This window comes from Leptodactylus fuscus, chromosome 2 (genome assembly GCF_031893055.1).
Source record: "Leptodactylus fuscus isolate aLepFus1 chromosome 2, aLepFus1.hap2, whole genome shotgun sequence".
Classification (NCBI taxonomy): Eukaryota; Metazoa; Chordata; class Amphibia; order Anura; family Leptodactylidae; genus Leptodactylus; species Leptodactylus fuscus.
Genome location: NC_134266.1, coordinates 155,166,091 through 155,190,018, shown reverse-complemented (window position 1 = coordinate 155,190,018; position 23,928 = coordinate 155,166,091). Strand labels below are relative to the sequence as shown.

The 23,928-nt window shown below is 41.4% G+C and overlaps 1 protein-coding gene across 3 annotated transcripts in view; it reads right to left on the bottom strand.

Moving 5' to 3' along the window:
• GTF2IRD1 (GTF2I repeat domain containing 1) overlaps positions 1–23,928 on the bottom strand; it is an 88,254-nt gene that overhangs the window by 2,021 nt on the left and 62,305 nt on the right. For 2 of the 3 annotated variants that reach the window (XM_075264871.1, XM_075264873.1), the window contains exons 14-24: positions 22,871–22,960; positions 18,838–18,900; positions 16,952–17,017; positions 16,671–16,854; positions 15,577–15,635; positions 14,982–15,047; positions 14,462–14,545; positions 3,152–3,335; positions 1,585–1,613; positions 685–762; positions 391–583 (exon numbers count right to left, since the gene is read on the bottom strand). In XM_075264871.1, the coding sequence (XP_075120972.1) occupies positions 391–583; positions 685–762; positions 1,585–1,613; positions 3,152–3,335; positions 14,462–14,545; positions 14,982–15,047; positions 15,577–15,635; positions 16,671–16,854; positions 16,952–17,017; positions 18,838–18,900; positions 22,871–22,960 (1,096 nt within the window). The remainder of the gene's footprint in view (positions 1–390; positions 584–684; positions 763–1,584; positions 1,614–3,151; positions 3,336–14,461; positions 14,546–14,981; positions 15,048–15,576; positions 15,636–16,670; positions 16,855–16,951; positions 17,018–18,837; positions 18,901–22,870; positions 22,961–23,928) is intronic. The other variant, XM_075264872.1, reaches the window with a different exon arrangement.

Genomic DNA, 23,928 nt, shown 5'->3' with positions numbered 1-23,928 from the left:
CAAGGGCAAAAAAAACATCTGCAAGGAGTTTGTATGTTTTTCCCGTGTTTGCATGGATTTCCATCCCATGTTCCAAAGACATACTGATAGGGAAAAAAGTACATTGTGATCTCTATGTGGGGCTCACAATCTACATTTAAAAAAGAATAGAAATTGTCAGGCACGTGTAAAATACTGGAACTTATCTGAAGATCACTAGACTGTCCAAGAAGCTGTGCTCCACAATATTCTTTTACTTTCTCCTATACAACTGACCTTTTCCTTGTGACCCGACAATTTAGCAGACTGAATGGTGAATGTATTAAAATATCACTACTGACTGAAAGCTTATCAGACCAGGGTTCATATAACAAACTAGCTAGTCCATTTATCTTGCTGCAAGGTACTTACTGCAATTGGTTTATTATCACCATATGAATGTTTTCCCGTGCTTTTATTACTTTTTCCAGCCGAGTTATGTCATAAGTATTTGGGTTCCTGAACGGTATGTCATTAGGCAGACCAGTGACTTCTATAGAATCAGGGTTATCCCTAATTAACTTGTAAGGTACCAGCACTGGACGGCCCAACCCCAGGGCCTCACCTGCAAATGAAAGGTCACAGCTGTCAAAACCATTCTAAATAACAGAAAAGAATGTGATACATCAATGAGATTACATAAAATTAAAGAAAAAAAAGACTAACCATATTTTTCATTAAAGAGCTCTTTTACTTGTTCCCGAAGAATTACTTTTTCTCCCAGTCTATTGGCATCTTCATCATCTGTAAGAATTGTATAATAAGGAGTGAACTGACTACATGGCCGCATACCACAAATTTACACGTGGGGGATCAGAAAAAGCTGGTCTTAGGCTCCGTTCCCACGAAGTAACGCGCCGCTCATTCTGACACATAAACATGTGTCAAGTGAGCGCTGTAAAACAGAATTCCATTGACTTCAATGGGTGCCGTCTTACGCGCGCTACACATTGAAATCAATGGGAGGCTTTTTAACCCATTGATTTCAATGTGTAGCGCGCGTAAGACGGCACCCATTGAAGTCAATGGGATTCTGATTTACAGCGCTCACTCTGACACGTGTTTACATGTCAGAATGAGCGGCGCGTTACTCCGTGGGAACGGAGCTTAAGGCTGAAACCAGTAGTGGATTCAAAACAAAAGCTACTGGTTTTGGTTAAAAAAAATACACCAAAATCGGCATCAACTCAAGCAACATATACTCAAATCTGTCTCCAGCCTTAGGCTGATACCACACGTTATAGAACAACTTTATTTTTTGATACATATTTTGCTTCAGTTTTCTGAGCCAAAGCTAGAAGCGTACAGGAAATAAAAAGAAAACACTTATACTTCTCCTTTCTACTAAATTCACTCCTGCAACAAAATCTAAAACAAAAAAACACAACTCTTCCCACAATGTGTGGCCTCACCCTTAAAATGTCTTTGATTGAATATTAAATTGCTATTTATTTCCATGCACACTGAGAACAAGAAGTTCCTGAATAATAAACTGGCATAAAGTATGGTAGCAATTTTATAATTATTTAACCACAGTATAATACAAAGCAAAATACAGTCTCTTACCAGGTCTTGGGATAAGTCCCTGAAATGGCCTATAACAGAAATAAAAAATATTGTTCTAAATGTTTGCAGTGGGGCTTGGTTTGCAGTAATGCATTATTGACATATACAGTAGTAATGGTTGCTGCAGCTCCATACATTGTGCAGATCACAGCTGATCGGTGATGATTGAAGCCCTCATACAACCTCATATTGAGTAGGTATTCGATCGAATACTACGGTATTCGAAATACTCGTACTCGATCGAGTACCACTCGCTGTTCGAATGTAAAAGTTCGATGCAGAACCAGCATTGATTGGCCGAATGCTATACAGTCGGCCAATCAACGCTGGTTCTTCTCCTACCTTTAGAAGTCTTCTCCGTGCAGCTTCCCTGCTGCGTCTTCCGGCTCTTCATTCACTCTGCCAGGCATCGGGCCTGGGCAGAGCCGACTTCGCATGTCCGCTTGTAGTGCGGGCATGCGCAGTCGGCTCTGCCCAGGCCTGATGCCTGGCAGAGTGAATTCAGAGCCGGAAGATGCCGCGGGGACGCTGCAAGGAGAAGACTGCTCGGAGGATCCAGCCCAACCCTCACTCGTGGACTTGGTAAGTTTAATTTGATCGAACGTTGCCTACCCCTGAAACGAGCATTTTCCCCCCATAGATTATAATAGGGTTCGATATTCGATTCGAGTAGTCGAATATTGAGGGGCTACTCGAACGAATATCGAACCTCGAACATTTTACTGTTCACTCATCTCTAATTGATAACCTATTCTAAAGGTAAGCCATCAATATGAACTGGTACACGTACACATTAAGATCTTGTAATTTGATTTGGAAAGCAAAGTTTTAAAGGGATTCTACCATTACAATCAAATTTTTTGTCGGTCACATATAGGAATAGTCTTAAGAAAGGCTATTCTTCTCCGTTCCGTAGATATTTTCGTCAGTATGCAAATGATTTCTCTTGCAGCACTGGGGGCGTCCCCAATGCTGCGAGAGAACTCTTCAGTGCCGCCTCCATCTTCTTCAGGATCGGCCACAAGAAAATGGCCGTTTACTTACTGTGTAAGCGGCCATTTTTCTTGTGGCCGCGGACATGCGCAGTTGGTTCTGCCCAAGGCCTAGAAGTTTGACCCCCAGCGCCGGAAGAAGATGCATGAAGAGGCCGAACCTGAAGAAGATGGAGGCAGCGCTGGAGAGTTCTCTTGCAGCATTGGGGATGCCTCCACTGCTGTTTGAGCGCTGGGGACTGCCCCCAGTGCTGTGAGAGAACTCATTTGCATACCGACGAAAATTGGGATTTCTACGGAACGGCGGTGTAGAGAAGACATCTAAAGGTAGGAGAAGAATAGCCTTTCTTAAGGCTATTCCTACATGTGACCGACAAAAAATTTGATTTTAATGGTAGAATCCCTTTAACCATACATTCATGATATGACTCTTTATGCTGTTATGTACTGCGGGACTGGCGGTGTACCCTTTCCCTTATTTTTGTGTCCTTCTTTGCAATTGTTTTCTCACTTGTCATGTTAAAATTTTCAATAAAAATTAGAGTTATAAAAAAAACATACATTCATGTACACACCTTGTGACTGTAAACCTAATTTTATCTGCTACTGCCAATATCCTTTCTAGATTCTGTGATCCAAAAGTACATGGTTTTCGAAAAGGAATCCCAGGGGGTAGGCCTTCTATTATAACAGAGCCAGGGTTACTCTTAATACGTTTATAAGGTACTTGAACTGGATACTTGATTCCAAGAGCTTCACCTACGAAAAATCATATACATATTTACTGCATATACATGTAAAATAGAACTAAATAAACTACTAAGTGTTCACTCACAGGAAAAAACATTTGGAGCATTTTATTTGTACACACTATGTGCACTTTGTCACTCCTATTTACTGTTTGTCCTGGTCAACAATCAAAAGGCATGTTAGATCCACACAAGGGATCTTAGATGTACCGTCAAAATCATAACCAACAGGGAGACTTATATATATAGACTACTTCTAACTACAAAAACCTCACTGGTTTAGCCATAGGTATAATCGAATCAGAAAGCCCACAGAGGAAACCTCTGCAAACTTTCTATGGAAAGTGTTGCGGAAAAAACCGTCATGAGTTGCTGTACAGTTTTCCTGTCAGCGTTTTTTTGCTGCAGCCCGCTACGTGGAGCCTTAGCCTAAAGGAGTCTTCCAATATGAGGGTCTTTTGGGCACGCCTATTGCTTCCCATTTGGAACATAGGAAAGTAGGGCTCGATAGGACAAATTAGTAAGGTTGGATTACAGTTGTGAGATCAGTCATCTAGTTTGAGGGTACCTTAAGCAAAAAGTTTCAAAATTATTAAGTTTACAGTCCCTGACAAAAGTTCTGTCGCTTATCCATGTTGTGGAATCAAAAGCTTACAACCTGATTTTAAATTCATCTATTGGTTTAAGAAATGACTCATATGAAAGCTGAAACCCTCCCAAATGTGTTTTTTATTAAAGGGGTATTCCCATGTCGCATACTCACCAGCTGTAAAATCTTCTTTCTTCCTGCTTTGTTGCGTCATTGGTGGGCGGGGTTACATAAGCAAAGCCAGCGGCAAGATGACGTCGCTTCTATGCCGCTGGCCCTGCGTGCGCGCTCCCGATGCAGCTAGGCATTGGTGAGACCATAATAAAATAGTTTAAAAAAAAAAAAAAGCTTTAAAAATATATAATAGCTTCAGCACTCATTTCCTCCCTCCTTTATCTGAAAGCAGGAAGCTAGGTCACGTGGTGTAGACACAGGAATAGCTACAGACACAGGCTCGCTCCGTGCACTTAGCCCCTCTTCCCTCTCCCCTGAGAGCAGGCAGAAACATCACTTGACTTTTGACCAGATAAGTCAAGGGCTGTGTCAACAATGAATTGAATAAAGTAAGATAGTGGACAAACAAAGCCGTTTTGCTGAAGCAATGTATTTAGGAAAAGTCTTACATCTACATTAACAAGCAGTATAGATAGGATCCTTGTGATGAGACAACCCCTTTAAGAAAATAAATTGGCTTCAATGGTGAAATATTGATCATTTAATGAACACAGAAAGGTCAGATTTTGGCAAGACAAAAGTTTTGTCGCCTTGTCATGTGATGCCCCCATTCCTAGTGTACAGCCTCACCTGTGCTCACTAATTGATCGGTTAATTAGTGGGTGTGTATAAGAGAACTCCAGCACCCCAAACCTTCACTTGAACTGCAGCTTCACCTCTGACAACATGCCAAAAATCAACCCTGCGACCAAAGCCTTGATTATCAAGAAGCTGCAGACCAGATCCACTGCAGAGGTGGCTGCACCTTTAATGTGTCTCAGCGTCAAGTACAAAGAATTAAAAAAAAGATTTGAACAGACTGGAGATGTTTTTGACAAGCCCAAGTCCGGGAGACCCCGCAAGACAACTGCTCAGGAGGAACGTTTGTTGGTTAGAAAATCAAAACCAGCCCCTCTTCCACTGCAGCAGAGCTCCAACAGGCCTGGTCACCTCAAGTCCCTGTGTCAACTAGAACAGTTTGTAGGATTCTGTCTAGAAATTTCCTCCATGGTTGAATTAGTGCCCAGAAGCCAGCACTAAACAAAAGGCAATTAAAGGCCCACAGCCTACTAAATGGATGGACGCTGGAAAAGTGGAAGAAGGTGGATTTCTCAGATGAATCTTCAGTTGAATAGCATCACAGCCGCTGCAAATACTGCAGGAGACCTACTGGAGCCCGTATGGTCCAAGATTCCACCACCAAACTTAACTGTTTTCTGGGTGTAAGATCATGGTCTTCAGTTACATTCAGTATGGGGGTATGCAAAACATTTGCAAGGTGGAAGGCAATATCAATAGCCTAAAATATCAACAAGTATTAGCTTCTGTCGTATGTCCGTCTCACAGCGGGGCGAGGTAGGACATAGTGTATATGAGTTCTTGGATATTAGAGAGCTCAGACGAAGGGACAATCCCAGACAGCATTTGTTGTTAAGGTTTTACTTCTCTTCTCTTCACACAGTCTCCACAGCTATCACATACAGTACATGAGTCTCTCATAACAGATATCACTGTATACTGGCAGTTGTACTTATCACTGGGAAAGATGGATGTCTCAATCAGTTCTGGCCTTCAGCTGCTCAGCTAAACTCCCTTCTGTTATCACTGTTCTGTTCTACAGTCCAGAGTTTCTAGCTTTGCTTCAGGACCAACATGGTGTCTCTTCCCTTTTCCTATTTACTCCCCTGGATCACTGTCTCCCTCCCAGCACACCCTGCTGTGTCAGTGACCACTTCCTGTGTCTCTTGTTAGAGCTTTAACTCCACAGGTGCTGGATGATTTTACATCATGGCTGCAGTCTGTCTCTACCTGTCACACTCTCCCCCGCTAATTTCATGTCGTCCCTGACATTGGCCCAAAAATATGGCCTACGTATGGTTAATTTGGACCCAATTGGAACTGTCCTTACTCAAAGGTCAACACCCCTTTTTCCTGATTGTAGGACGTCTCCCACATCCAGGATCCCAGTATCTAACTGGTGGATGTCTCCATTGTCCCTTCTACTGTCCTTAGTGAAGAGATGTGAGACAGTGTCCATAGTACTTCCCTCAACATTAACACATCAATGATAACCATAACCTGACTAAACATAACATTAACAATAACCTTTTTTTCATTCTTCAGCTGGAGCTCTTCCTCCGTCTTCAACCAGCTCTGAACAACTATCCTCAAAGTAGGTTGACTCTAATCACAATAACCAAACCAGTCTATTCATCACAGTTAAAGTCCTCAGTAAAGTAGATTGTTGGTAGATACCACTCTGGTCGGTTTACCTGATCCTTAGGTGTCCACACCTTTCTGAACTGGACAGTTCTTGGTACTTCTCTTGGTTCTCCTAGAGTGTCATACGTCAGGATCACCGGTTTTCTTATTTCTCTACTTGATGCTTTCCTGCTGGGTAGTTCTCTTGATGATTCAGTTCCAGCAGCTTCAATGGACTCTGCTTCCATGTCGCTTGTTAGTTCATTCTCTGATGTGTTTGGAACTGCATCTGTAGGTCCTTGCTCTTCCATTGGACAACCTATTTCTGCATCCTCTAGGGGTTCCTCTGCTCTTACCTCTTCAACCATTTCTTCAGTAACTGGTGACGGATCATCTGAGACCATACAGTTATTGGGTGCATTTTGAGGTACAAACTCAGGAGCCTCAGGACATAACTCACTTTGTTGAGGAATGTTGGTTCCGCGTCTGTTCGGTATACGGAATACAAGGGTTTGATTTTCCTCATCTGAACTCTCACTGTCATCACTTCCATCAATAACTTCCTTCCTAAGTCGTTGTCTGAGAGGTTTTGATCGACGTTTATCAACTTCCTGAATGGCTTGCTGTGGTGGCAGGTAATCACATGGTAGGAGTAGATTTCGGTGCAATATTCTTGTTTTATTATCTCCTATTTCTGTTCTTACTTCATAAACAGGGCTGTCATCAGATTTTCTCCCCACAACCACATAAACCTTCTTTTCCCAATATGATCGAAGTTTTCCTGGACCCCCTTTCTCTCGTAGGTTTCTGACTAACACACGACTTCCCGGTGTCAATTCTGCTCCATGACATCTTCTGTCATAGTATTCTTTGCTCTTTTTCTGCTCTTCCGCATTCACTTTTGATGCTATGTTGTATGCTTCATTCATACGTTCCCTCCATACCCGGACATACTCGGGATACGTCTTGTATGTTTCTGAAACTGGGGTATCGAACATAATATCAATGGGTAGCCTTGGAGATCGACCAAACAAAAGGAAGAATGGCGAGTAACCTGTTGCTTCACTCTTGGTGCAGTTATAGGCATGTACCATTTTTGTTAAGGAATTCTTCCAATTTCTTTTCTCAGCAGTTGTCAGAGTCCTCAACATTGACAGTAATGTCCTATTGAAGCGTTCTACTTGTCCGTTTCCTTCTGGGTGATAGGGCATAGTGTGCGATCTTTGGATTCTACAGTATTTCCCTAACTTGGCAAAGAGTTGGTTCTCAAACTCTCTTCCTTGGTCATGATGTAACTTGGTAGGAAATCCAAACTTCAGAGCAAAATCATTGAAGATCTTTTCTGCTGCTGTCCTGCCTGATTTATTAGTAGTGGCATACGCTTGAGCAAATCGAGTAAAATGGTCCATTACCACTAGGATGTATTCATATCCACCCTTGCACTGCTCCAGGTGTAGGAAGTCTATTGAAACCATTTCAAACGGGTAAGTAGTTTGGATGTGGCCCATGGGCGCTCTGGTCGCCTTGTTAGGATGTTTGTCTTTCAAACACCCACATTTTCTGGTCACATATCTTTCGATATCTCTTTGCATATAGGGCCAGAAGAACCGTTCACGAATTAGGTTCACTGTTCTTTCTACCCCCAGGTGTCCCATCTCTTCATGGAGTTCTTTGAAAACCAATCTGTGGTATACCCTGGGTAACACTAACTGTTGGTTCGGTCCTCTCTGACGGTATAAGATATCGTCTGAGCTGAAGTATAACTTTGACCATTCTCTCAGTAAAGTAGTTACTTCTGGTGATTCCGACTCCCTCTCTCGTCTTCCTGGAACCCTGTTCTGGTCCATATACTGGAGGACTCTTCCAATTGTTTCATCTTCTTGTTGCGCTTTCCTGATAGATTCTTTTGACAGTTGTTGGATGGACATGGGGGTATAATCTTGTTCCCTCACTTCCATAGCGCTTGCTACTGTCAATGGACACCACAGTGGTGTATATTCCTGCTTCTGAATTTCTATCGCCTGAGTGGTGCTCCTAATGGTTCCCAGGCAGATTTCCTCTGAGCAAGATTGCATAAATTCTTCAGGCTCTAACGGCATCCTAGACAATCCATCTGCGTCAGCATTGCATCTTCCTGGCCTGTACTTAATACTGAAGTTGAAGTCAGCCAGTTCTGCTACCCACCTCTGACCAGTCGCGTTCAGTTTTGCTGTCGTGAGGACATAGGTCAAAGGATTATTATCAGTGTAGACCTCAAACTCTTGACTGTAATACAGATAATCCCTAAATCGTTCGCAGATAGCCCACTTCATTGCAAGGAACTCGAGTTTCCCAGAATGTAGATGATAGTTTTTCTCTGCGGCTGTCAGTGTTCTGGAACCATAGCCGATGACTCTTAGCTTGCCATTCTGTCGTTGATACAGGGCAGCTCCAAGCCCCACCTGAGAAGCATCACAGTGAAGGACGAAAGGGTGGTTAAAATCTGGATATCCCATGATGGGCGGTTTCACAAGATAATTCACTAGTTCTTCTAGTACTTCCTGGTGTGCTGCAGTCCAATTGATTGGTTGCTGCGCAGAAACAGTGTTTCTTTCCTTTGGGTGTGATCCGCCTCTGGTCTTTTTCCTATTTACTGATGTGGGTGAGCTGATTGGCGTGCCCAAGAGGGTATATAGTGGAGCTGCAATCCGGGAAAAGTTCTTGATATATGTTCTGTAGTAGGAGAGGAATCCCAAGATCTTCCTCAACTCCCCCACTGTAGATGGAGGCTTGTCTTTCAATGACATTACTGGAGCGATCTCTGCTGGGTCCATGGTATAACCATCTCCAGACACGATTTTTCCCAGAAATCGAACCTGTCTCTTGAACAGTTCACACTTCTTTGGTGTCAACTTTACTCCATGTTGCTGGTAACGTTGGAGTACTGATCTCACATGTTCGGCATGTTCAGCAAAGGTCTTGCTGTGTACCATCGTATCGTCTAAGTAAGGCTGGCAAATGTCATCTCTTAATCCTTCTAAACATGTTTCCATACTTCTCTGGAATTCTGCAGGAGCAGAACTAAGTCCAAACGGTATACGGATCCACTCATACAGTCCCCATGGTGTGATGAAGGCTGTTAAATGTCGGCTGGACTCTTCCACAAAACCTTGGTGATAGGCCTTCCCTTGGTCAAGAACAGAGAACCAGGTACTTCCTGACAAATTATCCAGCATGTCTTGAATTTTAGGGATTGGGTGCCGGTCAGGAATTGACTTCCTATTCAGTTCCCTGTAGTCACAACAGAGTCTCAATGTACCATCTTTCTTCCTGACACATACGATCGGGGAGGAATAGGATGATTTAGACTTTTGGATCCATCCCCTGTTGATTAGATCCTGCAGGTATTCTTTCACTTCTTGGTGTAATGGTTTAGGTACAGACATATAACTTTTAGTTACTGGGGTAGTGTCTCTCAAATTGATCTTCAGGTTCAATGATGGTATACAGCCTATGTCAGAGTCATCTTTAGAGAATGCATGGCATTCTTCCCTCAGCATCTGTTTCACTACCGGCAGTTCTTCAGCACTCAGCTGTTCCAGAGGTACTGGGGGATCCCACAGTTCTGGTGTAGTTTGTACAGGTCTTTCGACTAGACAACCATTGTTACTGGGTTGTACCACCGAATTCATGGAAGAGAACTGCACTGGTCTCACATTGGCAGGATACACAGTCTTAATGGTTTCTAGATGGCCTAACACAGTCTTAGGGTTCAGCCTCACTTCATGCTTTGTCGTATTTCTCACTAACACAGCCACCCGAGCAAAACCACCAGTAGGTATAGTCAATACGGTCTCACCTTGGATAATGCCCTCAGGAAGATCTGAAGAGTCTTTCGGTACGAACAGTCTCTCTTGTGGTTTTCTTCCTGGTTCCATTCGTACACCACACTTCACTCTCACCGTTCTATTCGCAGGAATGATGGTTGGACGCGAGCCGAGCTTGACTTCCTTCAACCTCACTGTGTTCTGTGCTTCCTTTATCCTGCTGACCACCTTCTCCGCTTCCCTGCTAGATATGGTAAACGAGGTGGCTATAGCATCTATTAACGGTGTCAAGGAATTAGTTTGCTGAATGACCTCATTGATCACATTGTACCCAAGGATCGGTTCTTCAGCCACCTTTGGATCACTTGTGACTAGAAAGGGTACGAGTAACTCAATAGCATTGTTCCTCTTAGCTTTCAGCTGAAACATCACTTCCACCCAACCTAGAAAAGGAATTTCAGTTTGGTTCACCGCTCGACCACAGAGTTCTACCGGACCCATGAGTTCTGCAACTGGATGAAGACAAGTTTGCGGCAAATGACTTCTTCTCCAATCTTCATTTATAATGCTGGCTTGAGCTCCTGTGTCCCACAAAGCTTTCACTAGGAGTCCATTTAGCTTACATTGAATCAAGCACCTCTCACCAATTAGGCTAATGAGTCTGTCTTCACTACCTGAGAACTGTCCTTGGTCCTGGGGATGCCTGATCAGACCATCACACTGATCGCAGAGTGGTTGATTCCCCTGTCCGCCTTGCTGTAACTGTTGAAGACGATCACACACCTGGGGATAAGACTGATACAACTTCTGTATATCTGAAGCTGTTCTGGGGAGGGGTGGTGTTTGTGTTTGGGACTTCATCTGCTTAGAGGTTACCAGCCGCCCCGCACCAGCAACCTTTTGTCTTTTAAACTCTGGGATCGTGACTTTGGACATCCACTGGCATAATGCCCTTCTTCACCACACCCCCAACAATGGACACAGGCGGCACTTCTATTTGACACTCGACATGCTTCACAAGTAGGTCGTCTTCTGTTCTGAAAACCCCCTCCAGGTCTAACTGGTCTTGGCTCTGGTTTAGCGCGAATCAACTTTTTCACTTCCGCTAATTCAGCTCGGAGTTCCCCAAATGCTTTCTCCCAATTAGTGTCGGCTGTTCTCTCTGTCAAAGATGATTTGGTGTGCACCGCATGTGTAGGAGAATCTTCTCGCCTACCTTCCGGCTGATCACTAGACATATTCATTTTCAGCTGGCCCAGCTTGGTCATTTTAGTTATAGAGCCCTTCTTTAATTTTTGTTCACTCTCAGACTCCAAGCTAGCTGCCTCGTTCATCTTCTCAATTAGGGTTTCATCTGGAATGTTAGGATCTTCCAGGTACTGCTTCATTTGCAACTTTATGTCTTTACTTATTAACCCGGTTCCTAAAGATCTCAAAAACTTCTTCTGTACTAGTCCTGCAACAAACCTTTCCTCTGCATCTACTTCGCTGGATGCAAACAACAGCTTGTCTTTGAGTTCTATGGCTCTGAACAAGAAGCTTTGAGGAGATTCCTTGGTATCTTGAGAGATGTTGATGAGTCTATGGAACAGCTCTGAGGTGTTTTCTTCTTTGTAGTGCCCTTTTAAGATAATTTTCAGTTGTGGTAAGGTCAAGTGACTTTTCATTTCTAGCATGTTCCGCAAATTCAGTCCTGGGCTGATAGCTTTTACCACTGCCTCGATAATTTCTTCTGGCTGATAGCCTTTATGCAACCCTGCCTCTATCTGGTGCATCAGGTTTGTGTAAGACAGTTTCTCTTTTTGTTCACGTTCTCCAATCTGTCCCAGGATCTTGAAATCTTTCCTGATGGTGATTTGTGATGCTAGAGAGGTCTGTTGTCTTGACTTCCCTAACCTGGGTGGGCTACAAGTTCTACTGGGTTCTGCTGCTCGTTCAGGGGTTTTGGTTGATTCTTGCACAGCTCTCTTCAATGCTACCAATTGCTCTTTTAATTCCTGCAGCTCAGTCTGTGGGAGGGATTTCTCCCTCTCAGTGTCTTGTACTGCCTCTTTACTCCCCGGTCTCAAGCTGGTGATGAACTTCATTAAATCATTAAGGAATGTGCACAAGACATCCTCCTCCTCACTATCCCCTAGCTCATCCATCTGCTTGTTGATGGCTGTTAAGAGCTGTCTGTGGTTGCATGTCTTAGAGACCTGTTCTTCTGACACTTTCACATGTGCAGCTACAGCACCCAGTTCCTCATAAGTCAATTGAAGGAGCAACTTACTGATGCTGTTAAGCCGTGTCTCAACATCCATAGCTGTCTGTTTGATACTGAGTCTTTAATTGTTGTGGCAGTCTTTACCCAGAATCCCACTGCTGGCAGTCTGATCTTGTCTCTAAATATCCCCGTACGGGCCACCAATGTCGTATGTCCGTCTCACAGCGGGGCGAGGTAGGACATAGTGTATATGAGTTCTTGGATATTAGAGAGCTCAGACGAAGGGACAATCCCAGACAGCAGTTGTTGTTAAGGTTTTACTTCTCTTCTCTTCACACAGTCTCCACAGCTATCACATACAGTACATGAGTCTCTCATAACAGATATCACTGTATACTGGCAGTTGTACTTATCACTGGGAAAGATGGATGTCTTAATCAGTTCTGGCCTTCAGCTGCTCAGCTAAACTCCCTTCTGTTATCACTGTTCTGTTCTACAGTCCAGAGTTTCTAGCTTTGCTTCAGGACCAACATGGTGTCTCTTCCCTTTTCCTATTTACTCCCCTGGATCACTGTCTCCCTCCCAGCACACCCTGCTGTGTCAGTGACCACTTCCTGTGTCTCTTGTTAGAGCTTTAACTCCACAGGTGCTGGATGATTTTACATCATGGCTGCAGTCTGTCTCTACCTGTCACACTTCCTCTTACATTCCCAACCATAAAAGGGGTCACATTTTGCCGCAAGATGGTGCTCCATCTCATACATCCATCTCTACATTAAAGTTCCTGAAGGCAAAGAAGATGAAGGTGCTCCAGGACTGGCCAGCCCAGTCACCAGACATGAACATCATTGAGCATGTTTGGGGTAGGATGAAAGAGGAAGCTTGGCAGACAACTCTGGGAGGCATGTAAGACTGCATTCTCTGCTATTACTGATGACTTCATCAATAACTTGTATGAATCAGTCGAAACACATGGATGCCGTCCTTCAAGCTCATGGAAGTCACAAAATATTAAATGTGGCTCCAATAGCACCACAACCTCATTCACCAATGTTAGGAAACATATCTTTGTATTTGAACTGAATTATTGGTTTGATTTTCACATTACTTTATGCCGGAGACAAAACTTTTGTCTTGCCAAAATCTGACCTTTCTGTGTTCATTAAATAATCAATATTTCAGCAGTGAAGCCAATTTATTTTTAATGTAGATTGTGAGCCCCACATAGAGCTCACAATGTACATTTTTCCCTATCAGTATGTCTTTGGAATAAGGGATGGAAACCCATGCAAACACAAGGAGAACATACAAACTCCTTGCAGATGTTTTTTTTGCCCTTGGCGGGATTTGAACACCAGGACTCCAGCGCTGCAAGGCTACAGTACTAGCCACTGAGCCACCGTGTGGCCTATAGCCAATTTATTTTCTTAACAAAAAAAAAACATTTGGGAGGGTTTCAGCTTTCATATGAGTAATTTCTAAAACCAATGGATGAATTTAAAGTCAGTTTATATGCTTTTGATTCCACAACATGGATAAGCGACAGAACTTTTGTCAGGGACTGTAAGGTCTTGTTCACACCTGTTTCGGTAATCCGTTCGGGGGACTCCGCATGGGATCCCCCCAAACAGACTACTGAACGCTTTTGCAAGAGGTGAGCAGTGAAAGCACACGAACCCCATAGACTATAACGAGGTCCGTATGCTTGCCGCGAGATCTCCGCAGGGAACACGCGGACAGGAAAGTACTTCACAATCTACTTTCCTGTCCGCATGACTTGTGCAGAGATCTTGGAGCAAGAACACGGACCCCATTATAGTCTACGGGGTCTGTGTGTTTTCACTGTACACCGTTAGCAAATGGGTTCAGTAGTCCTTTCAGGTGGTCCCCATGCGGACTCCCCGAACGGATTACCAAACGTAGATGTGAACTAAGAGTAAGGGAAAAACTGGTATTTCTAAGGAGGCCTGAAATGAAGTGTTGTACTTGTAGGCAGAGGCATGGTTTTAGCAAGGCAAAGTTAAATCAACTTTGTTGAGAACCGAAGGAAGATACACCTGAAAATGAGAGGAGGTGATATATCTTGGTCAAGCCTCTACTGGTCCAATTGGTATACTTACCATACTTCTTATTAAAAAGATCTTGCACTTGCTCTCGTAGAGTATTGGCAATATCTATTCTGGAAAGTCTGGCATCATAATTTTCTAGATGAAAATAAATATACTATATTGAATTTTTTGACTCAAAATTGTTTTATAAAAATAGAATTAAAAATTAAAAGATATTTTCATTGATTTTACAATTACAAGGTGCTTGCAGAAATTATGTGTGCTAAACAGAAAAAAATATCCAGGGCATGAAATCCAATTGTCAAAATTTCACTAGGCATGTTTGCAAATAAAATATTATAAAATATAAAAATTATAGAAAAAAAATGCAGTTGAATTTTAAACCCAAAAGGTGATACATTCCTGTCTGTTTGTACAGAAAGAAATAGGTGTTTCCATGTATGCACATGTCTTCTTAATCTACTGCAATCCACCAGTAAGCATGTCAGATTCATATCAGGCTTCGTGTGAAAAAGGAGGGTATACGGTTCATGTCTTCATATGTGTTCATGAACGAAAAAAGGACATTTACCTTGAAAATTAGGTCTCTTGGATGCTTCATCCATTGTTGGATCATGACAATCTTTCTCACTGACTCCTGAAAATGTTCATCAGAAATTAATTTTACCTTTAAATTGACAAATTGCATAGCAGATGGCAGAAGAAGGCCCACCAACATTTCAAACATATTCTCAAGTGTCTGTCTAGGCAAACATATAAGGCTTTTTATACATGGTAAGTAAATTATGGAAATTGGGACTAATGAAATCACATATTCTCTGTAAAATAAACTGTGCACATTATATTGATATTTGTTCCCAAGTTTGAATGCTATAAACAGAAATATATGAATAAGGGACAAGGGTCAAAACCCACCTGCCACGACCATCGCGGTTTCCCGCTCCGGAGTCGGCTCAAATGAATGGGCCGACTCCAGAGGTTCCTGCTGCCAGGCGGAAGCTGCAGCTCGGCGAGCCGCGGAATCCGCCTGAAGAGAGGGCAGTTAGAGGTCTCTCTAGAGGTCTATTTTGAGGCGAAATCCGCTGTCAAAATCCGCCTCCTTGCCCTCATGTGAACTAGCCCTAAGAAGAAATGTATAAGTAGTAATCTGGTGTTATAAAACATACCTATAGGCCCAGATGTGTCATCCATAGTCTCCTTAAGTCCTTCAGAAATCAGTTCTGGCCTGCAATATAAAGTGTTAATATTTATAAGTTGATTTCAATGGGTTCTGCTAGCAGAAAATTCCGCTAGTGGAAAAAAAAGCTAGCAGAACCCAATGAAATCAATGGGAGGCTTTTTTTTCCACGTGGAAAAGTCCACACCAAATTCCTCACCATTTTCCTCCATGTGAATGGACCCTTACTGAGGAGGGAAGAGCTCCATCTGGAGGGGTAGGAGGGAGCTTGGGGACCTAAGGGTTCATTCACATTGGGGGCCTAAGGGCCCATAGCAGAAAAAGGAACCCATTGAAGTCAATAGGAGGCTTTTTTTTCAGCACTGAAATTCCACGCCAAATTCCTCACCATTTCCCTCCATGTGAATGCATCCTTAGATGTACTAAATGCCTGTAATCAGAGAGAACTCTGATCACAGGTATTAGCACCTTGCTGTTGCGACAGCTACTCTGCTTCTGAGTGGGTGCCATACATAAAGTGCCAACATCCTCAGTAATAGTATCGTGGATGTTGGTAACAGTATTTATTGATTACAGCACCTGTTAACCTGTTGTCTGCCATTGGTGAGGAACAGGTTAACAGAGGTTATGATCAATTAAAGTGTTCCATCAGTGTTCAGCAGCTTTGGTCCTTGTTCAGACATTGATGACTGATCAGGACCGAGCACAGAGCTTCTGCAAGCTGGAGTTTATGGTGTTCAAATGGCAGAAAAAGTCTCATGCATATTAAAAACAATGAGACTGTACAGATGTTATTGCAACCTCTGACTCTGCTACATGTGCATGTTTATTGTATGTATGAATGATTAGTTTATTCCTCTTGACTATTACGGAGATGGATAATCAACCAATACGATGATATATTACACTAGAAATGGTACAAAAAAAATGTAAATGAATCCTAGATATGGAGCAGTCTAAGCATGTGCTGCTTTTTTCCCCAGAAACAGCACTACAGTTGTAAAACTCCCTTTCAACTATTTTATATGATGTAATGTAAATGTAGATTTTAGCCATTATAAATAAGCATACACTTAATATTACCTTTTTACCACAAACTGAATGGCACTGGTGTTTTCCAATATCTTTCTGAGTTTCGCAATTCCAAAACAGTTGGGCCGCCGAAATGAGACCCCATCAGGAAGGCCCACAACATACAGATCTTCTGGGTACATCAAGAATTTAGAATATGGCACTTTTACAGGATGGGAAGCACCAATTGCTTTTGCTGTTAAAAAAAAGTTGACAGTGTTATGTTACATATGTATGCAGAAAAAAAAAATTGGTAAAAAAAAGAATTGGTAAAAAAAAGAATAATTACTAACCGTATTTTTTATTAAATACATTTTCAACTCGTTTTCTTAGTTGTCGAATAATATCTCCAATGCCTTCTTGATGCAAAATAAAAAAAGATTGTTTTGTCACATTCTGATTCATTACTTTACATTTATGTTACCTTGTTTTTTTAAAACGTTTAGCAGTCAGACAATAACAGTCAGATAATACATTAAAGGAAAGTGTCTATAAATAGCATGTAAAAGGGGTGTAGGGTGCACTCCACTAGGGTCCCAAGCCGTTAGTTACAAGCAGTAAAATGACTTCACACTCAGTTTGTTAAGAGAATTGTAATATTGTGTTTATTAGCCACACAAAGTAGTGATAAACATAGAGTAGCTCTGAGTGAATAACTTGCGCTTCTTACGACTGTGCTTCATGTGACTGAAGATGGGCAAAGGGGAAAAGCCTTTTGTGCAGGGACTTGCCGCTTTTCCCCTGTGCCCATCTGGATCTTTACATCAGTCTGTGTATCTTCTTTGGCTTCCAGACCTAGAGTCTGAGGAAGGTTACATGACCAAAACATGTACCTTATGCGTAAACTATTTCTATATGTTGATAGGATTTTGTGCTCCTTTTATTGGTAGGGTGAAACATCAACAATGGCGCTTGAAAGTTTGTGAACCTTTCAAAATTTTTTGCATAACTTTGATTTCCATCAGATTTACATAAGTCATAAAAGTAGATAAAGAAAACCATATCAAACAAATGTGTCAAACATATTAGGCATGGTTATTTATTAATAGAGGACAGCATGGCAGCACCTAATTTGTAAAGCTATTACTCCTTGGTCAGTTAGATTTTGCACACTGGTGGACTGACCTACACATATGTAATGCTCCACTGCATTAGAGGGAGTGCTAATAGGCTCATGTTTTACTAACCTGCTATATATGAACAAACTTTCATGTCCAGCAGTACTGTTGCCTTGGACTGGATAATAGCCCATGTCAAACTGTTGGTGAATGCGCCCCTTTCTTACTTTCCAACAACCCCCTTACGGTCAAACCCATGCTTGCTCCACCTCAAATCTTTGCTTGGGGTGGGGCAGTGGACAAAGATAGGGGTTAAATTCTTAGGATAGCTCTTTACTGCTGATACAGGTCTTGTGTGCTTTTTGGAACCTGGCGACTGTCACGGGGTTCCATGGGGCACCTTGTTCGACTATTTCCAACTGTGTAATGCCATTATGGCATAATTTGTCTCTTTGGCTTTGGAACTGGGATTTTGCAAAGTAGAGAATCTCCTTGAGATCCCAAACTTTCTAAAACCCTTAGGGTAAGTTCACACTGAGTTTTTTGGTCAGGGTTTTGAGGCCGTAAACCTGAAACTGCTATGCAGATTGCCTGGATGATTATAGTTGGTGATGGGGTTGGACAGATTGTGGTTGATTGGCATGTTTGTGTGACTGTGGTTGGTTGCATCTACTACTCTTTGAGCTCTTATTATATGCCATATTAAGACCTGATTCATTGCAAGTTGTAAGCATCTAACACTGCATTGACTTTGTGAACTGACCATCCAGCACGTTAGCCTGCTATAGATATAAAGATGCTCATTCATCTGCTCATGATAAAGATTTATACTGAAACACATGCGCAAGCAGTTAGCAGGAGAAACACGGACGTGGGTCCTTTTGCATTATCTTGCACCTTCATTTACATATAGCGTTTCTTTCAGCCCAGCAAAATAATGCACTGATATTCTTCAAAAGAAACATTTCCAACAAGAAATTTCTTAAAAAGTTATGCCTCGGGATGTATTTCTTTTAACATTTAGATTGTGTCAAATTAAAAAAAATAAGATGTTGTTTCAATGTCCAATCGAACTAATACTGCACGCTGCAAAAAGTAGCACGCACGCATAACATAGTTACCATCTATATGTTTCCCTTCCAGTCTGTTAAATCTTGAGCCATCAGTTATTCCTTTTTCGGAAACTAAAAAATATAAAGATATGAAGGCAAAAAGAAAATACAGTCACTTAAGAATGGAAAAAAAGAAACCGATAATTGTATTCATTATTTTTCTATTATTCATATCAATAGACTATAAGCTCTTGCTAGCAGGGCCCTCGCTCGTATTGTGTCAATTGGTGACTCATTTATTACTCTGTAATGTCGCATGTTGTACAGCTAGAAGTGTACATGGCAATCCGCCTGTGTACTGAATACGTGATCCTTGTCAAATTACACCACGTATGAGCCTGCCCTGCTAGACTTAGCGTCAGTGTTTTATAAATAGCAGCGTGAACTGTTCCTATTTTTGACTTCTTTCCAAGTTCAGTTACTGGTAAAAAAAAAAAAAAAATTAAGTAATCGCAGTAAGGCTTAGGTCATACACAACGAGGACACTACTTAATATGTACGGGGTCAATCAGCAGCATCATAATCTGTAAAACTCTTGTGGCAAATGACACTTGCAAATAGGTGGTGGGGTTTGCAGCTATTGATTTCTCTGCAGACCACCTGACCCTCAGGCCCCATTGCCTTGCAAATGTTAAAATACTTGGGTCAAAACCAAAACAACTGATTGAGTCACTTTGTGCTGCAGGTTTTTTCTCAGCATGTAGATGGGATTTAAACTTCATTGACTTCTACAACCATAAATCACTGCCAAATTCACAATTCATAGCAATTTTCACAGTGTGTTCCCAGCCTATTGTGGTCAGAACATTAATGGGGCTGTGCCATTAAGGATACTTATATATACTTATATTACAAGTGTCCAATAGATGGGCTCCCAATAATCAGGACAATGGGGAACCAAAATCCCCCTAAAGCCTCCTTGTGAATGGAGCAACAGTGCACTATTCATTTTTATGGAGCTGCCAGAACTGGAATCTCTGGTACCACCTGTAGTCCCAAAAAAGTGAATGGAGCACCAGACACGCAAGAACAATGGTGCTCTATTCATAAGGAGACTTTAGGGGGATTTTCAGTCTCCCATTCTCCTGATCGCTGGTGTACACGGCAGTTGAACACTTATTCCCTGTCCTTTGGATAGGGTATACATTTCCTTAATAGCATGCCCCCTTTACACATATAATACATTCCTAAATGACTTCACGACTTTTCACCAAAAAAATTGTTTAGCCATGTTTTTTGTTTTATTTTTTTTTTGTAGTAGTTGTAGATTCATATTGAAGATGTGATAACTATTAAGGGACACATATGGAATTAAGTAGTAAAACATACATCGTTAAACAAACCAGAATATGTCTTATATTTTAGAATCTTCAGAGTTGAATCCTTTTGCTTTGATGACAGCTTTGCAATCTCTTGGTATTCTCTCACTCAGCTCCATGAGGTAGTCGGCAGGGCTGGTCTTTTAACAGGCTTAAAGTAGTTCCCAGAAGTGAACACTTGCTTTACCTTCATTCTGTGGTCCAACCCATCTTAGGGTCCGTTCACACGGCCGAAAGTGGCGCTGTTTATGGCACGGTAAATTCGGCACCATAAACAGCGCCACTTTCAGCCGTGTGAACGGACCCTAAATCTCAATTGGGTTTAGGTCAGGTGATTATGGAGGCTGTACCATCTGGCACAAGACTCCATCACTCTCCTTCATGGTCAAATAGACCTTACATAGCCTGAAAATGTATTTGAGAACAAATGATGGTCCCACTAAGCACAATCCATGCTAAGTGCGCCTTGAATTTTTAATAAATCACCAACTATTTCAGCAAAGCACCACCATCACACTTCCTCCTCCATGCTTCATCTTTTCTGCATCTCACAAAAACTTGATGACTAATGCCCATCTCTTTTGTTTCTTAACCCAAGCAATTCTAGTTGTTGCTGTTCTTCTTCTTGGCTTCTTTGCAACCATAAAAGCCTGATTTTCACAGTCTCATCTGCACATTTGATGTTAAAAATGTGTCTAGGTTCGAATTTAGCAACTTCTTAATATAGTTTATATGTTCTCCCCTAGCTTGCACAGGTTTCCTCCCATTCTTCTAAGGGTCAACGCACACAGTTTTTTGGCGAGAATTTTGACGCTGAATCCGCCTCAAAATCAGCCTCCAAAAAAAGCCTCCTAATAGAACTCTATTGGGATGCTTTTTTTTAGGCTGATTTTGAGGCAAAATCCTCACCAAAAAACTCTGTGTGCGTTGACCCTAAGGGGCCATTCACACGGAGGAAAATGGTGAGGAATTTGGTGTTCTAGTAAAAAAAAATAAACCCATTGAAGTCAATGGGAGGTTTTTTTTTCAATGCTGAAATTCCACACCAAATTCCTCACCATTTTCCTCAGTGTGAATGGACCCTAAGACATCCTGATAGGGAATTTAGATTATGAGTCCTACTTCAGAAAGTGAGTCATAACAATATCTGCAAAGCGCTGTGGAATATATAAGTAAGTAAAATAAATCAGCTTTGTAAAGCATTGATGTGGGCTCTAACCTCAGGTGCTGCTAATTTGAGGTTTTTGAGGTTGGTAATCCTAATGAGTAGAGATGAGCAAACACTATTCGAAACAGCCGTTTTGAATAGCTCGCTCCCATAGAAATGATAAATATGAAGGTCAGTCAGTCCCAAAAATGTCAAGAAATTTAAGGATCCATTCACACGGAGGAAAATGGTGAGAAATTTGGTGTGCAATTTCAGCACTGTAAAGAAAAGCCTCCCATTGACTTCAATGGGTTCCTTTTTCTGCTAAAAAGGAACCCATCGAAGTCAATGGGAGGCTTTTCTTTTCAGTGCTGAAATTGCACAACAAATTTCTTACCATTTTCCTCCGTGTGAATGGATCCTTAACGTTCTTGACATTTTTGGGACTAACTGACCTTCATGTTTACAGTAAAAACAGACTTTAATTTCTCTTTACTTAGTTGAGTGGTTCTTGTAATAATGTGGATAAGAACAGTAGCTGAATACAGCTAAACTCTTTATAGGACGGTGTGGCAGTCCTACCTTTGCAGAACACAACTGATGGTCTCAAACACATTGAGAAAACAAGTTCCACAAATTAACTCTTAACAAGAAATACCTATTAACTGAAAACCATTCTAGGTGGCTACCTCATGAAGCTGACTGAGAGAATGCCAAGAGTTTGCAAAGCTGTCATCAAAGCAAAATGAGGATACTTTAAAAATCAATATAAAACACATTCTGCTTTGTTTAACACTTTTTACTTAATTCCATTTGTGTTCCTTCACCTTTTTCATATCTTCAAAAGAAATCTACAATGTAGAAAATATAAAAAAAAACTATAAAAACCATAGACTGAAAAACCGTGTCCAAAGTTTTGATTGGCACTGTGTATAACTACATTGGGGCAGTTTTATGAATGAATATGCGCCAGAGTTCTACAGTAATTTGCCTTACACTACATTTATCAAATGTTTTACACACTGTCTGCACTTTGTCCAACAAGGTGAGGGAAAGTCATATCAAAAAGAGACAAAGCTTGTCATAAAGGTCAGGCTTATGATTCAACATCGTGTGCCAAAAAAAAGCACCAAAGGTTTTGGGGCAATTTTTTGTCTTGTGTTGGAACTTAGACTAGACATTCTAAAAGGCGTGCCTCAATTATACTGTAACATCATCTACCGTGATAAATCTGGATCTGGATTTTAAAGGGGATGTCCAGGAATTGGACATGAGGTTCATAACTTCAGTCTACATGGCAGCAGCATGAGAGACTGAACACTGGCACTGGAAGTGGACAATGAAGTGTCCACTGGGCATCTATAGAAGTACTGCACAATACATACACCTCCATACAATGTGAAAGATTCTACTCATTAGACCTATTATTGTTGTGCAAATGAGTTAAAATATAAATAAATTGGCTATTACAAAATTTGAGACCTCGCACCGAGTGTTATGATATCCTTTACCGTTAGATTCTATGTGGCTATATGCCAGCGTCTGTATACAATGTAACATTTACAAACAACATTACCTGTTCCTGTGTCTAGAACATAATTGGAATTTTCTGTATTCATCTGATTCTTCATATAGTCAGGCAATTCATTGGAATTAAATGTGTGTTCTATGAAAACAAGCATGTTAGTATCACAAGTTAGCAAAATAAATCAAGACTAAACAGAACTAATAGGTCTTGAAAACAGAATTAAATAGCATGTGCCACTGCAACAAAATAGGGTGGAAGGTACTTGAGTAAATATGCAGATTGAGGTCCATGGAAGGAAGTCACAAATGGATTACAAATGGATAGTAATCTTCCAGGTACTCATGTTGCCTCCCAAATGCCCAAAAATATACTGACAGGTAAATTGGCTTCCCATGAAATAATTGGCCTTTGTAATGTTGGGGATGAGCACCTTTATGGCAACCATTAACTCCCCTACTCCACAACTCTCCCTGCACTTTGAATTCCTTGTGTAAGAAAAGCTTTATATGTATATTTGTCAATGACTTGCTTGTATGCTTGCAATCATTGTCCTGTTACAATATCTAGTTTCAGTCAACATTTAGCTGCTGGATAGATGGCCTCACATTTGACTCTATAATACTATGGTATACAAAGGACTACATTGTTGACTTAATTCCAAGACAGTGCCAAGATGCTGTGACTGTAGATCAATCACAAATCCCTACTTCTCCACCACCATACATGGCATTAGTTGTTTATGCTGACATGCTGGTTTTGGTTTTCCCCAAACAGACTGTTGTTCATTATGACTGTACAGTTTCACTTTGGTCTCAGCTGTCCAAAGGACTTTGTTCCAACTCTTGTGGCTTGCTCAGATCCAACTTTGCCAATTTAGGCTGGGCTGCCATGTTCATTTTAAAGAGAAGAGACTTTGGCTTGGGAACATTTCCATACTTGTTCAGTCTTTTTCTACTGTATATGTACTCTTACAAACTTGAACATTTAGAGTGTAGAGTTTTAGATGTAGCCGTTTTTTTTTTTGTTTGTTTTGGTTTGGTTTTTGCAATTTTCAAAACATTGCATGGTTCTGGGAAGAATGTCAAATGTCTTAAATGTTTTCCACT